This window comes from Mirounga angustirostris, unplaced genomic scaffold, assembly GCF_029215605.1.
Source record: "Mirounga angustirostris isolate CCGP_5_RB_7025 unplaced genomic scaffold, mMirAng1.0.hap1 SCAF_10, whole genome shotgun sequence".
NCBI classification, from domain to species: Eukaryota; Metazoa; Chordata; class Mammalia; order Carnivora; family Phocidae; genus Mirounga; species Mirounga angustirostris.
The window spans coordinates 138209637-138221969 of NW_026991718.1; the positions used below are offsets into that span (position 1 = coordinate 138209637).

General features: G+C 62.2%; 1 protein-coding gene across 7 annotated transcripts in view; it reads right to left on the reverse strand.

The window, feature by feature from the left end:
- The window catches only part of ZBTB46 (zinc finger and BTB domain containing 46), a 67664-nt gene extending 65042 nt beyond the window's left edge, over positions 1-2622 (reverse strand). For 5 of the 7 annotated variants that reach the window (XR_010405962.1, XR_010405961.1, XM_064573469.1 and 2 more), the window contains exons 1-2: positions 1653-1854; positions 316-726 (exon numbers count right to left, since the gene is read on the reverse strand). Coding sequence is in view for 3 of the 7 variants with exons in the window: in XM_064573469.1 (XP_064429539.1) it covers positions 316-325 (10 nt within the window). In the remaining 4 variants the exon portion in view is untranslated. Of the gene's footprint in view, positions 1-315; positions 727-1652; positions 1855-2404 lie in introns of those variants that run through there. The other 2 variants (XM_064573468.1, XM_045886133.3) reach the window with 2 other exon arrangements.
- Positions 2623-12333: the final 9711 nt, after the last annotated feature.

Genomic DNA, 12333 nt, shown 5'->3' on the forward strand with positions numbered 1-12333 from the left:
GAATAGCCTAAAGTGAGTACATTCCACCATCTCCTAAAGAAAACTCAATAACCATCCCCTCCTTCCTTCAGTAAAGGAGATGAAGATGATCACTAGCTTTATAGGGGACCCAGGGCTTAAATCTCAGTAACTTCTGCCTAGGTAGACCTATTAATCCTTTCTGGAATAACAAGGCATCCCAAAGTTTTCAGTTCAAAATATGTAAAACTATCACAAAATAAACCAAGAGGAAGATTCTAGTATGGTAAAATACTACTGTTTACTTCATTATTCATGTGAAAAACCCTTCTCTAAATTTCCTTTTGATGAACGAACCATTTTCCATTCTTGCAGCGTGCGGGGCCAGCCATAGAGTGAATCCACAAGTCTGTTACCCAAACGGAAAGTTAGCTTTGATAATAAATCCAATATGAAAGATTCTACAACTGACACAATTAAAATGCGCGTGAGCACTCCGTGCACAGGTGTCCGCGCCCAGCAGTTTGCAAAACGCGTTGCCTAATTAGCATTTCTTTAAACAATGCGGGTAACAATCTTGCCACTGTAATCCTCGACAAATGCGCCGCTGAGATTGTAGCACGGAAAGCGTGAGGAAATTCGCTGAGAATCTCAGTCAAACTTTCTTTTGTTTATATTTCCTCGGCGTCAGAAAATATCTGTTCTTCACCCCTTTTGGTTTGTACCCAGGCTCCTCGGTCCAGCCCTATTGTGCGTGGTCCGTTAAACCTACAAATAATAAATTTGTTAGCGGGGCCGGGGGTACCCCAACTGGCCACAGCCCTCCTCCTGGCGTAGAAAATTCCCCATTTGCCATCGGATTGATTTGTCAGACAGTGACTCGTGCTACCCTGTGAAACTGACATGTCTATTTACGGAGAAACAAAGACACGGCTCGCGGCGGACCCGGCTCCCTCCGCGCGCCCCGTCCGCTCCGCGCGCCCCGTCCCCTCCGCGCTCCTCTGGCCGCCCGGCCCCGAGGCCCCTGCGCCCTGGTTTATCCAGCAATTAAAATGGAGACGAGACCGGTGCCCGGCGTCAGGGGGAGACAATGACCCCCAAGGCCTGGTGGGGCGCGGGGACCCGCCCGCGCCCACCTCCCGCAGTTCCGACTCTTGGCAAACTCGGCGCGGGCGGGTCCGGGTGCGGCTCGGAGGCGCGGGCCGGGGGCGCGCGGGACGGCGCGGGCGGGGGGCGCCAGGACGCCCCTGGGCTGCCTCCTGGGGCCGGGCGTTGACGCAGCAGAAATTACCAGCTGGAAAATTCCCCTTTCGGAGGTGACGGGGGAGGGAGCGCGGCGGCGGCAGGAGGCGCGGAGGGCGAGGGGCGCCGGGCAGCCCCGCCGCCGCCACCGCCTCCGCGCGCAGCCCCGCGGGGACCCTGCGCCGCCCCCGCCCGCCCCGCCCCGAGCCACTCGGGCTCGGGGATCGGCGGGGGCCGGGCCGGGTCGCCACCGCCGCCCCCGGAGTCGCAGCCGGGGCGCGCCGATCGCCGCCAGGAGGGCGCCCCCGCGGGGCGGGGCGCAGTGGGGCGCGGGGCTGCAGGCGGCGGGGGCGCGCCCCGGCTCGGAGCTGCCCAGGCTCGGAGCGGCCCGGGCCGGGCCCGGCCGCGATGCGCTTGCCCGGCCGCGCGGACAATGAGCCGGCGCCGCTTACCTGTGACCCCATGGGGCGCGGGCGAGGGCGGGCGCCGCGGCCGCCGGACCGGCGCCGGTGATCGCCGCCGCCGCCGGGCGAGCGCTGCGTCCGGGCGGGTCCGAGCTGCGCGCTCGCCTCGGCTGCTCCGTCCGTCTGTCCGTCCGTCCGTCCGTCAGGCCGGCGCGCGCCCCCGCGCCCGCTCCAACCCCGCGGCCCCCGCCGCCCGCGCGCGCGCCCCGCCTGCGGACCCTGACCCCGCCCCCCGGCGCGCGCCCGGCCGCTGCTGATTGGCCCGCGCAGCGCCCGGGCCGCGGCCACCGCCCCGGGCCCCGCCCCCGCCGGCCCGGCCGCCGGCCCCGCCCCTCGCTGGGCCACGGGCTCGGCGCCGCGGGGCGGGAGGGGGCCGCGGCGGGGGTCGGTTCCTCCGCCCCCCCCCGTGGGCGGCCGGACAGCGGAAGTGCGGGCTGGAGCTCGCTGGGCATTGTGGGAAGCCCCCTCCCCTGGGTTGGCGGGGGGCGGGGGCGGCGCGGTGTGGGGGTCTCTGAGCACCGGTGCGGGTTCCCGCGGGGGCGCCGAGAGGCGGGCAGAACACCCCTACGCGAGATGAGGCTCGGGGCGAGGGCACCTCAGCCCCTTCCTCTACTGCGCACCCCGGCGTTGCCCACGCGCCTGTTCCTCGGGGGCGCGGGGGTCCGCGGGCCACAGGCTGTCCCCACGACCCGATGCGCAGTCTCGCCGCGCGCGTCTCGCAAACTTCGAGACTTCCCCACCTGCTCGGGCGGCTGTGCGGACCTCGCGCTGTGCGGCGGAAAAGCGCTGTCGCGGCTGTGCTGGGCGCGGGGCTGAAGAGGGCCGGGGCGCTGCGCGCTCGCGCCGTCGGGGACCTCGGCGCGCCCAGGGAGGGGCGCACCCGGGGGCGCGGGGCGCGCGTGACAGTGCCTGCCCCTGGGTCTTTGGTTTCGGTCAACTTAGGAGCGCCCGCGACTGCGCGCGTGGGTTCTTCCCGCCGCGTCGTCTGTCCCGTGCGGGTGCAGCCCCCGCGAAGGGGCGGGAAAGTAGCTGCCTGGGCCTTGCCCCACACCCCCTGAAACGGTCTGGAGCCGAGTTGCCCGGGATGGGCCCTGCACGTCCCTTCTCGCCCCCGCTGTCCTCGAGCACTCGGGCCAGCTGAATGGGGAGCGTGGCCCCACATTCCTGGCTGTAGCCGGTGCGGGGCAAAGGCCGCCTCGCTTCCTCTCGCGGGCGCGGCGGTGGGAAGGGAGGTGAGCCTGCGGCTAGCCAGCCGCGCAGAGGAGTCGAGCACGACCAGCCCATCCAATGGCGAGGCTCCGCGGGCCGTCTGCGCCCTGCCTCCCTGCGGGCCGAGCGCCGCGGAATTCCTCGGGAGGTGGGAGGCGGCGGACCATTATGGATGCTTTCTCAGGATGTGTAAGGAGGCATTCACTGGGCTGCAGCGGGAGGGCAGGCAGCGGGGGAAATTCTCCTTGAGTGAACAAGGGCGAGCCGCGGTCTGGCAGCCAGCGATGAAAGGCTCGGACACTCCCTCACTTCGAGCCGGCGCCTGGAAATGGCTGTGCAGACACCCTCAGCCCACTCCCTTCCCGCTGCCTGGTCTGGCCTTGCCGGCCCAGAAGCCCCCTCCCAAGCCTTTCTTTGGAGGACCCTCTCAGTCACATCCCCCTGGGCTGGAACAACAGGCCCACACTTCCTCAGCCAGGAAGTGAAGGTTGGACACAGCTGCCCTGAGAAGCGGCTGCCTTTAGGCCTCCCGGAGGGCCGGAGGGTCTAGCGGTCACCTGCCTCCTCCCTTTGAGAGGACAGAGGGCGCTCTCTGCGGGAGTCCCCCACCTGCCTGCCTAGAACACTGTTGTAGTCCAGGGTGGGGAAGAGGCCAGGGAAACTGGGGAGGGCTGCCAAACGCAGTAGGACCAGACCCCTGACGCCTGCCCTCCCCTCCCAGAAAGAGCCCCTGTCTTTCCCAAGGTGTCTCAGTCCCCCCAGACACTCTCCAAAGAGAACAACCTCGTAAGATGCCACACCCACTGTCCATGCAGGAATGGAGAGCTGTAAAGTCTGCCTCAGTCAGAGCATACAGTGGTGCTCAGTCATTGCTGAGCCCACAAGAACAAAGCCTTTGTCTCAGCATCCCAGCCTAGGGCTTTTGGCCTTGATAGAAAGGCTTGCTGGGTTCTGGAGTAAGTCCCTAGGGCCCTGGGACCCTCTCCCCTGTTCCCCTACCCTGCATCAAGATTACCTGACCCCTGCAGTCTTGCCAGTGATTGAAGACAGACTCCCATCTTTTCTGCTCCAAGAACCAACAGAAGGGCAAGGAGCCTGGTGATGAATCTGATAACACCAAAAAGGCAGAACCAAGAGCAGTCCTGGAGATCCCTGATCAAGCCTTACCTGAAGTCCACCCTATCTCTAGCTGGTTATTGTTCTGTGAGCTAGTAACCCTCTTTACTATTTAAAAAAAAGAAAGAAAGAAAAGAACCAACAGCAGCAACTGTGGCCTCTCAACAGAGCTGGGAGAAAAAGGGAGATGATGTAACTAGACTCCCAGGAGCCGCCTCAGGGCATCTGCTCTATGGGGGACATACTAGCTGCGTGGCCCCAGGAACCCCACATTCATCAGTGCCCAGCATTGGCTAAGGTGCTACCAGGATTGGACTCACAGTGGGCAGATGCCAGGCTGGGTCGCTAAGCCTCCTCTCTTGCTTGGGTCTGCTGGACATCCATGTGGATGATGTGCACTGCACCTCACCCTTGAGGCTTGGCACAGACCCTAGGAGGTATCTGCTACCTGACAATCAGCTGGCCCTTCATCATCTGTAAACAGGGGGTCTCTGTGAGGGCAGCTCCACCCTGGAAGTGGCTCCGGGACCAGGTGGGGACCCAGGCTATGGCCTCATCAGCTCTCTTTGACCAGGGCACCCAGTGTCCAGGGTCAGTGTCTGAGAGGGTGGAGGGGATAGGGAGCCTTAGAGTACCATGATGAACTGAATGTGGTCCCTAGCTAAGCTGGTGGACAAGACAGGTTAGGAAATGGGTGGTCAAGGCTCTGCACTGGCTAATGCATGCTGGTCATGCTGGAAATTCACCCCCAGCCACGTGTGAGTTGTCAGGAGCCTGCCGGAGAGACACGGCAAGGCTCGTGACAGAGGGAGCCTGGAAAGAACGAGCAGCCCTCCAACACATGCTGCCCCCATCCCCTAGACCTTTGAAGGACGGGCTCAATTTGGTGAGCCGTGTGGCTGGCAGGGCCCCCACAAGGTCCTGGCACTGCCCCCCGCAGCAGGTGCTCAGCCAGTCCTCTCCCTGCCCTCCACTCCCACTGTGTGGCTTCAGGAGGGCAGAGGAGCTGGAAGGGGACCCAGCCCCATGCCAGGTGCTCGGATGCTACCGAGAGAGCAGGGGAGAGAGCAGGGACCTGCCTCCCTCGGGTTTGCTCCTGGGAGGTGTAGCCTGGAAGGAGCTTCGGGAAAGACAGGAGGGATAGCAAATATCCTTCTGCATCTCCCTTCCCAGTATCCCCTGGGCGCCCCCCTTGCCAGGGCCTTCACCACCTGCCCCCGAGGCAGCACCCCCCCCCGCCACCGCCCCGTCCTCTCCAAGCTGGGTTTTCTGAGCTGTCTTCACAGCAGTCACTAGTCGGAGAACTTGTCTGTTTATTCTCCAGCCATGGTGTTGCTCCACCATCCCCATGGCAACAGCCCTGGGAGTCCTGCCCCCTCCCAGGGAACTGCCCAGAACTTGCCCCTGCCCTCTCCAAGCCCCTGGTGGAAGCCAGACAGGGAGGGAGCGAAGCAGAGGGCAGGGCGGGCCTGAGGATGCTTGGGCTTTGCAGCAGGACCCGCCCCCTGCACATCGCCCTGGGTCCTGCGGGTGGACTGAGGCGGTCCCAGGCTGCAGCGGAGCACCACCCAAGCCGACTCCCCGGCCTGCCTCGGCCTGTGTCTGCGCCAGCTGGCCCTGCTCTCCTGCAGGGCCTCCCCAAGACCACCCTCCAGAGTCACTCGGGGCCAGCGGCTACCTGCCAGCCCCACGGCTGCCCCACCCCAACTGTCCTCCAGGCCCGCGCCCCTGCCAGGCCCCAACTGCCACTCCAGCTGCCACCACCAACTGCCGCGCCATCTCCATTCCAAGTACTCACCCCCAACCGTCCTTCCAAAGCGCCGCTACCAACTGCCAGCACCCTTCCTTCCTGAGCCCCAGCGCCCACCAGCACCCTCAGGCCCCAACACCAGGGCTGTGCATTCCAGACCTTCCCTCCCGGACCAAGGCCAGGCCACACCTGCTGTGTTCCCTGGGAGGGGCTGGTGCCCAACAGCGGAGCAGAGAGCTAGAGAAGCATCTGGGGGCCAAGGGCCTGGCCGACAGAGGGGAAAGGGTGGGAAGAGAAGGGAGCCGAAGTAGAGGGAAGACCAGCAGAGCCACCAATCCTGAGGGGCAGCTGCACGGCCAGGCCAGCCCAGGGTGGGACGGCAGCCAGGGCCTGGCCGGGGCAGCCCCAGAGGGCTGTCCGCTGAGGGTCTGGGAACAGCTCAGCCTGACCACCGACCTTGCCCTGACCTGGCAATGGTCAGGGGGCACTTTGCCTCCCTCCCTCACCAGCCCTCTCTCTGGGGGCCACCAGCCTTCCAGAGACCCAGGTGGGCCCAGTTTCCGAGTCTCAGCTGTCCAAAGCCAGCCTGAGCTCAGAGGGTGGCACTGGGCTCCCTCCTGCGTTCCCACCCCGGCACCCTGCACCAGCCCAGGTCCCTTTATCATCTGACCCCTGGCCACCTGTGTGGGTCCAATCCTTCATTTCCCTGTCCCCTCCCCTTCCTTTTACCTCCTCCTCCCTATTCCTCCTGTGGTCCCTGTGCTGGCATCCTGTCCTCCAGGGATGCTTCCCAGATCCCCACCCCCATGTGGGGTTTCCACAGCCCCTGCTGCCCCTGGGGACACACAGCAAGCACCCTATCTGAATTGGTCTTTGCCTGGCCAAGCCAGGAGGCAGTCCTACCTTTTGCAGGTGCAGGCTTGGGGCTGTAATTCCATCTCAGGCAGGCACTGGAAACCCGGCCTCGGGGAACCAGCCAGTCAGCTCTGGAGCAGGGCAAGGGGGCCAGGGGCCTCAGTCTCCACCGGAGGAGTGCAGCTGCTCCCTCGGGCCACAGCCACTGAGGCTCACGTTGCAGAGGCTGGTGATGCTGAAGATAGCCACAGCAGGTGAAGGGGACACCTGGTTCTCCCGAGTGTCCCCTCCTGGAGCTGCCAGGCCAGGACACAGTGGGGGGGGGGGGGGAGGGTTGGGTCCTGGGAGCCATGTCATCTGCAGCCTGCCCAAGTTCTGTCCTGGGAGGAAAGGGGGAGACGGGGCACCTTTCCTGAGCACTGCGGAGCAAAAAGGGGGAATTTGGCCAGGGCCACGTGGCCCAGCAGCTGGGAGGGCAACAGGTGGCCGTGGACCCCAGAGGCCAGCGGGATGAAGGGTTCTGTCCTACCTGGACAAGGCACCGGCCCCTCTCCTCCCGCTGGAGGAGGGTCTTCTGGAGTCCCCTTGGTGGGCATGGAGAGGCCCTAACCCTGCCCGATGGCAGCCTGCCACCTTTATCTCCCTCCTTCTCCCATTCACTTGTTCGGCAACATTCACGGAGCGTATGGAACCTACCGTGTGCCGGGCAGTTGTATGTCTAGAGAGCAAGACGAAGCTCCTTGTGTTCTGGGAGGGGGCCAGGCAATAAACAGGTCAGTCAAGGGGCGCCTGGGGGGCTCAGTCTGTTAGGTGTCTGACTCTTAGTTTCGGCTCAGGTCGTGGTCTCAGGGTCGTGAGATCAAGCCCTGCGTCAGGCTCTGTGCTCAGTGCGGAGTCCACTTGAGATTCTGTCTCCGTCTACCCCTCCCCTTGCTCCCGCGCTCTCTCTCAAATAAATATAATTAATTAAATAAATAAATAATTAAAGAATAAAAACCTTGGTCATCTGTGTCTCCGTTGGAGTTGAACCGGCTTGTACCTGTGCCTGCCTGCTGCACCAGTCTGAATAAAGTTCGTACGTGTCCGGTGCTATTCCTTGTTGACAGTTGTCATGAGCCTTTGTCTTTGCAAGTGTGTCTGTGTTCTTGTTTGCGTGTACTTCTCGGCGGTGTGTGTGCATGTTTGGGAGTGGCCGTCCGTGGGGTAAGCGTGCCAGACTGTGAGTGTGTGTGTGTGAGTGTGTGTGTGTGTATGCCACGTGCTTTTGTGCACTTTCCTCTGTCCCAGCTGAAAAAACCCACGCTTGTGAGCCAGGTCCAGTTCTGGACACAGAGCAAGAGATGGTCAGGCCCCAGCCTTGGGAAGGAGGGCAAGACACATTGTGGGTGGGTGGGTGGGCAGAAGTGGCTGTGGGGTGGACAAGGACAGGCAGCAGGTACTCCTCAATGAGCCGAGCCCAGAGGGTGTTCCTGGGGGGAAGAAGCATCAAAGACCTGCCTGGTGGGGCGCCGGGTGGCTCAGTGGGTAAAGCATCTGCTTTCAGCTCGGGTTGTGGTCCTGGAGTCCTGGGATCGAGCCCCGCGTTGGGCTCCCTGCTCCGTGGGGAGTCTGCTTCTCCCTCTCCCTCTCCCTCTCCCACCTGCTTGTGCTTTCTCTCTCTCAAATGGATAAATAAAATCTTAAAAAAAAAAAAAAAAGGCCTGCCTGGGGCTCATGTAGGATGAGCTGGGCTCCAACAACCACCAGGCTGGGCTTCTAGGCTTTTCCACAAGCTACAGGGTGCCACTGAAGACTTTTGAACAGGACAGACTTGATCTAATCATGATTCAGAGAGATTTTTGGGATGCAGAGCTGATGTACCCTGGATGGAGCAGGTGCAGGAGATGTCTCTCTCCACCAGGTGGTGGCTGCCTATTGATGGGACAGGAAGCCAGAGAGGGCACGGATGCGGGAGCCTTCCAGGTTCTGCTGGCCCAGGTTCGGGGAGAGAGGCCAGGCTGCAGGTTCCACGTCGGGGGAGGGGACCCTGAGGGGAAAGGAGCTGGTTTGGTCCCGGTTATCCAAAGGAAATCCCTTCCTGGCGATGATTGGGGTCAGGAGAGGTCATGCAGCAGTGGGGTGACCTCAGGGGGTTTCAGGTATCACTGGGGCAGGGGGCCAGGGCAGATCCCCTTCCTCAGGATGCCTGGGCCCTGGGCGACTCCCACAAGTCTTGCTTGGAGGAAAGAGCGCCTAGGCCACCATGGTCCATGCCGCAGTTGGCGCAGGGCCCCCCATCCACCTTAGACCCTCAGAGCCCACCCAGGGTTCTCTCTCCAGAGTCTGTTCTCTGGGCCTCAGGGTCCCCGTTAAGATGTGGCAAGGTGTCCTCCAGTCCTGCTCAGGTGGGACCAGCCCCTGGCGGACGCTGCAGGATGAAGCCAGCCCCCACCCCTAGCTGGAGGTTCCCCACAGGTCAGCCTCCAGGTCAGCGCAGCCTGAAGGGAGGAGGGAACACTTGGAATAGAATACTGCCCCCTCCCTCCATCCTCGGTGGGTTAGGCATTCTTCATCCCTGCCTGCCAGCCTGCTCACGCAGCCTCAGCCCACTTCCCTCACCACACACCCTCCACACTCTACCTGCAGCTGGTCTCATGACACATGAATCCTGTGCCCACACAGCCTGCTTTGGATGAGGACTGCTGAGTGGCTGGCACCCACGCCCGCTCCCTGCCTCTGCCCCCACCAGCTCCACACACCAAGGGCCCAAACCACGGATTCTCGGCCCACCCCAGGGCTCCTGCACCTGCTATGCCTTCCACCCCAACCACCTTTCCTGCTCCTTCCCACCTGCTGGTTCTCAGCCGTCCCTGAGCACTCATTCCCAACCCTGGTGAGTCGACACACAGCCCTCCCCTCTCCCTTGCCCAGACAGAGCCCTGCGTCTGGCCTAATGTCTGCACCCTCTGTCCTTCATCCCCTCCCCATGCTCCATGAGGGCAGGGCCATGTTGATGCCCCCTTATATCCTAGAGCCTGAGGACTCTGGGGCCAGCCTGGCCAGAATGGGGATCACCACAGCTGTGTGGTTTGGGGCAAGTGACTTATTTCTCTGGGCGTCAGTCTGCACCTAAAGAAGCTACCGGGTAGAGCTAATGGGCTGAGCAGGACAGCACGGGAGCCCCAGAAGCAGCTGCAGAAGATGCCATCTTGTTGACAGACAGCATCATTACATAGGAGTTTAATAAACACCAGTGTAACATGGACACAGGGCAGGTACAGGGCCAGGCAGGGTAGCTGAGCCTGGGTTCTGAGGCTCTCTGCCGCAGTGCGGAGTCTGGGATATCCTGTGGGCACCTCCTTCCTGCTGGGATTTGGCCTGGAGTCATCCTGGGATGCCACTGGAAACCCCAGGGCTGACAGACCCTGGGAAAAGGTCATGTAGGGAGAAAGGGGTTTGCCTGGCTGTTTTTGGGCAGTGAGGGAGAACTGGGGGTCGGTATCCCTCCTCTGGGCCCCCTGGTAGGCTCAGGTAGGGTCAGAGGAAACACCCAGGCTGAGGGGCCCCAGAGGGTTTAAGGGAAGGACCGCCCCACCTGGGGGTAGGATCCCACCTGGCTAGCGGCCTCTGCCTCTCAGCCCCCGGACCTGGCAGCCGTGAGCAGGCAGGAGTCCTTGTGGAGAACAGGGTCCCCACCCCAGCTGCCCCAGCTGCAAGGGGCTCTGGTCCCTCCTCCCCTGGGGGGTCCTAGTGCCGGGGTGGTTTAGAAAACCAGAGACTGGAGGCCTTATCAGACCACAGGTTTTCCTGAGGAAGGAAGGGTGGGCCTCCAGGATGGAGCGCCTCCTCTGGGCGTGCCTGGCTGCTGGAGGGCGCACAGGCGCTGCCCATCCCTCCTGGGGGGAGGACAGCTTCTCCCTGGGGGACCCTAACCCAAGACCTAGCCCGGCCAAGGACAAACAGACCCCGAAGGCTGGAGATGCCAGGGCTTGAGTTCCAGGAACCCAGGGGCGGGGAGCAGTACTCCCTGAAATCCTGAGCAAATTCTAGCATTTCCAGGGGAGTGTCCAGAGCACCCCCATCAGACCCTCAGAGGGATCTGTGGCCAGTTCAAACCACACATCCACTCCCAGGGGCGCCCAGTGAAAATCGGTACTTCAGGTTCACCAAAAACCTTGTACCAGAATGTTCAAAGCCCCCCTGTTTGTAATACCCCAAACTGGGAAAACCCAGCGCCCCTCAGCAGTGGAGTAGGTAAATGAAATATGGCCTGTCCACGCTGGAATGCCGAACAGCCACGGAAGGAGCCACTGTGGACTCCAGGCATGTCTGCTGACACCACACCAGTGTCGTGGGGAGTGGGAGAGTGAGCAGAGGTCCTGCCATGACACGGGGGGCGGGGGGGGAGGTCAGTGAAGCCAATCGGGTCACGTAGTGAGGGCCTTTGGAGTGGGGGCCCAGGGTTCCACCTGGGGCTGGCAATGTTTTCTTGTCCTGTTTTCTTGATTTGGGTGCTGGTGACAAGACGCATTCAGTTTATGAAAATTTATTCAGCCATACACTTAAAGTATGTGCACTTTTCTGTTTGCATGTGGTACTTCAATAAAAAGTTATTATGAAAAAAAAAAATCCAAACCCTCTGCTGACCCCTCCCTGAGGAAGGAGTGCTCCCTGGGGCCCTCTGCCCTGTCCTGCATCCCACCCAGACCTCCAGGGAAGACTCCAGGGACCCTCTGTGGAGGGAGCAGAGAAGACAGGTGAGGGCAGCCCCTGGGGGGGCATCACAGGGGGCACTTCTTACCCCTGGGGACCGAGGCTTGGAGCTGGGCTCAGGCCGGGCGCTGCCTTTCTCTCCAAGAGGGTCCAGAGTAACCATACAGGGTGGGAGTCCTGCAGCCTCACAGGTTGGGCCAGGCGGACGTGGGGCCCACCCTGCTGGAGCCTGACCAGCTGGCCTTGGGATGCTGGTCCAACCTAGCACCCCAGGGGTGCCTCTCAGCCCTCCCCCTCCTGCTGCTGTGGTGCCTCTACCCCTTCCGCTTCCAGAGGCCCTGGGGCTATTTTTAACTCAGCTGAGCTGCCTGTGCTGAAGGTGGACAGAACCCCCGGTCAGGGGAGTGGGGGGAGGGCAGGAGAGAGAGCCAAACAGCTGCCTTCCTGCCCCCAACCCTCCCCAGGTCCAGGCTTTCTGCAGGGGGCTGGTCGTTTCTGACCTTGGAGGGAAAACAGCATTCCGCCCCACAAACAAGATATCCACGGAGGCCACACAGATACCCATGTATTCAGACACAGGCCGGGGTACAGATGCAAACACAGGAGCACATACGTGTACACATGTGACATGTGCAGTGCTCAGGGACCTGTCAGAAACGTACAAGGCGCACCGAGACTCAGTGCCTGATTCAGATACATATAGACGTGTATCCACGCAGCTCTCCCCAGAAACCTACCCCACCTGGAGACACTCACATGCACACGCGCACACACACACACCATCAGGCACGGAGGCCCAGGGACCACCAGCTCAGGGCGCAGGGAGGACCCTCGGGTCACATCCATAGAACCATGTCGAGGAAGGGCCTGCAGCTGGGGGTGCTCGGCCCACCCTTTCCCCGCCCGCTCCCCAAGTGCCAGCCCCGTCTTCCTGCAGCCCACTGGGGCTGAGCTCCAGGAGCCTCTTGCAACTTTCCACTGGAGACTCCCCACCCTGGGCCTCACTCTCCCCCATGATGAGGGCAGGCTTGTGGCAGGAGCTGAGCT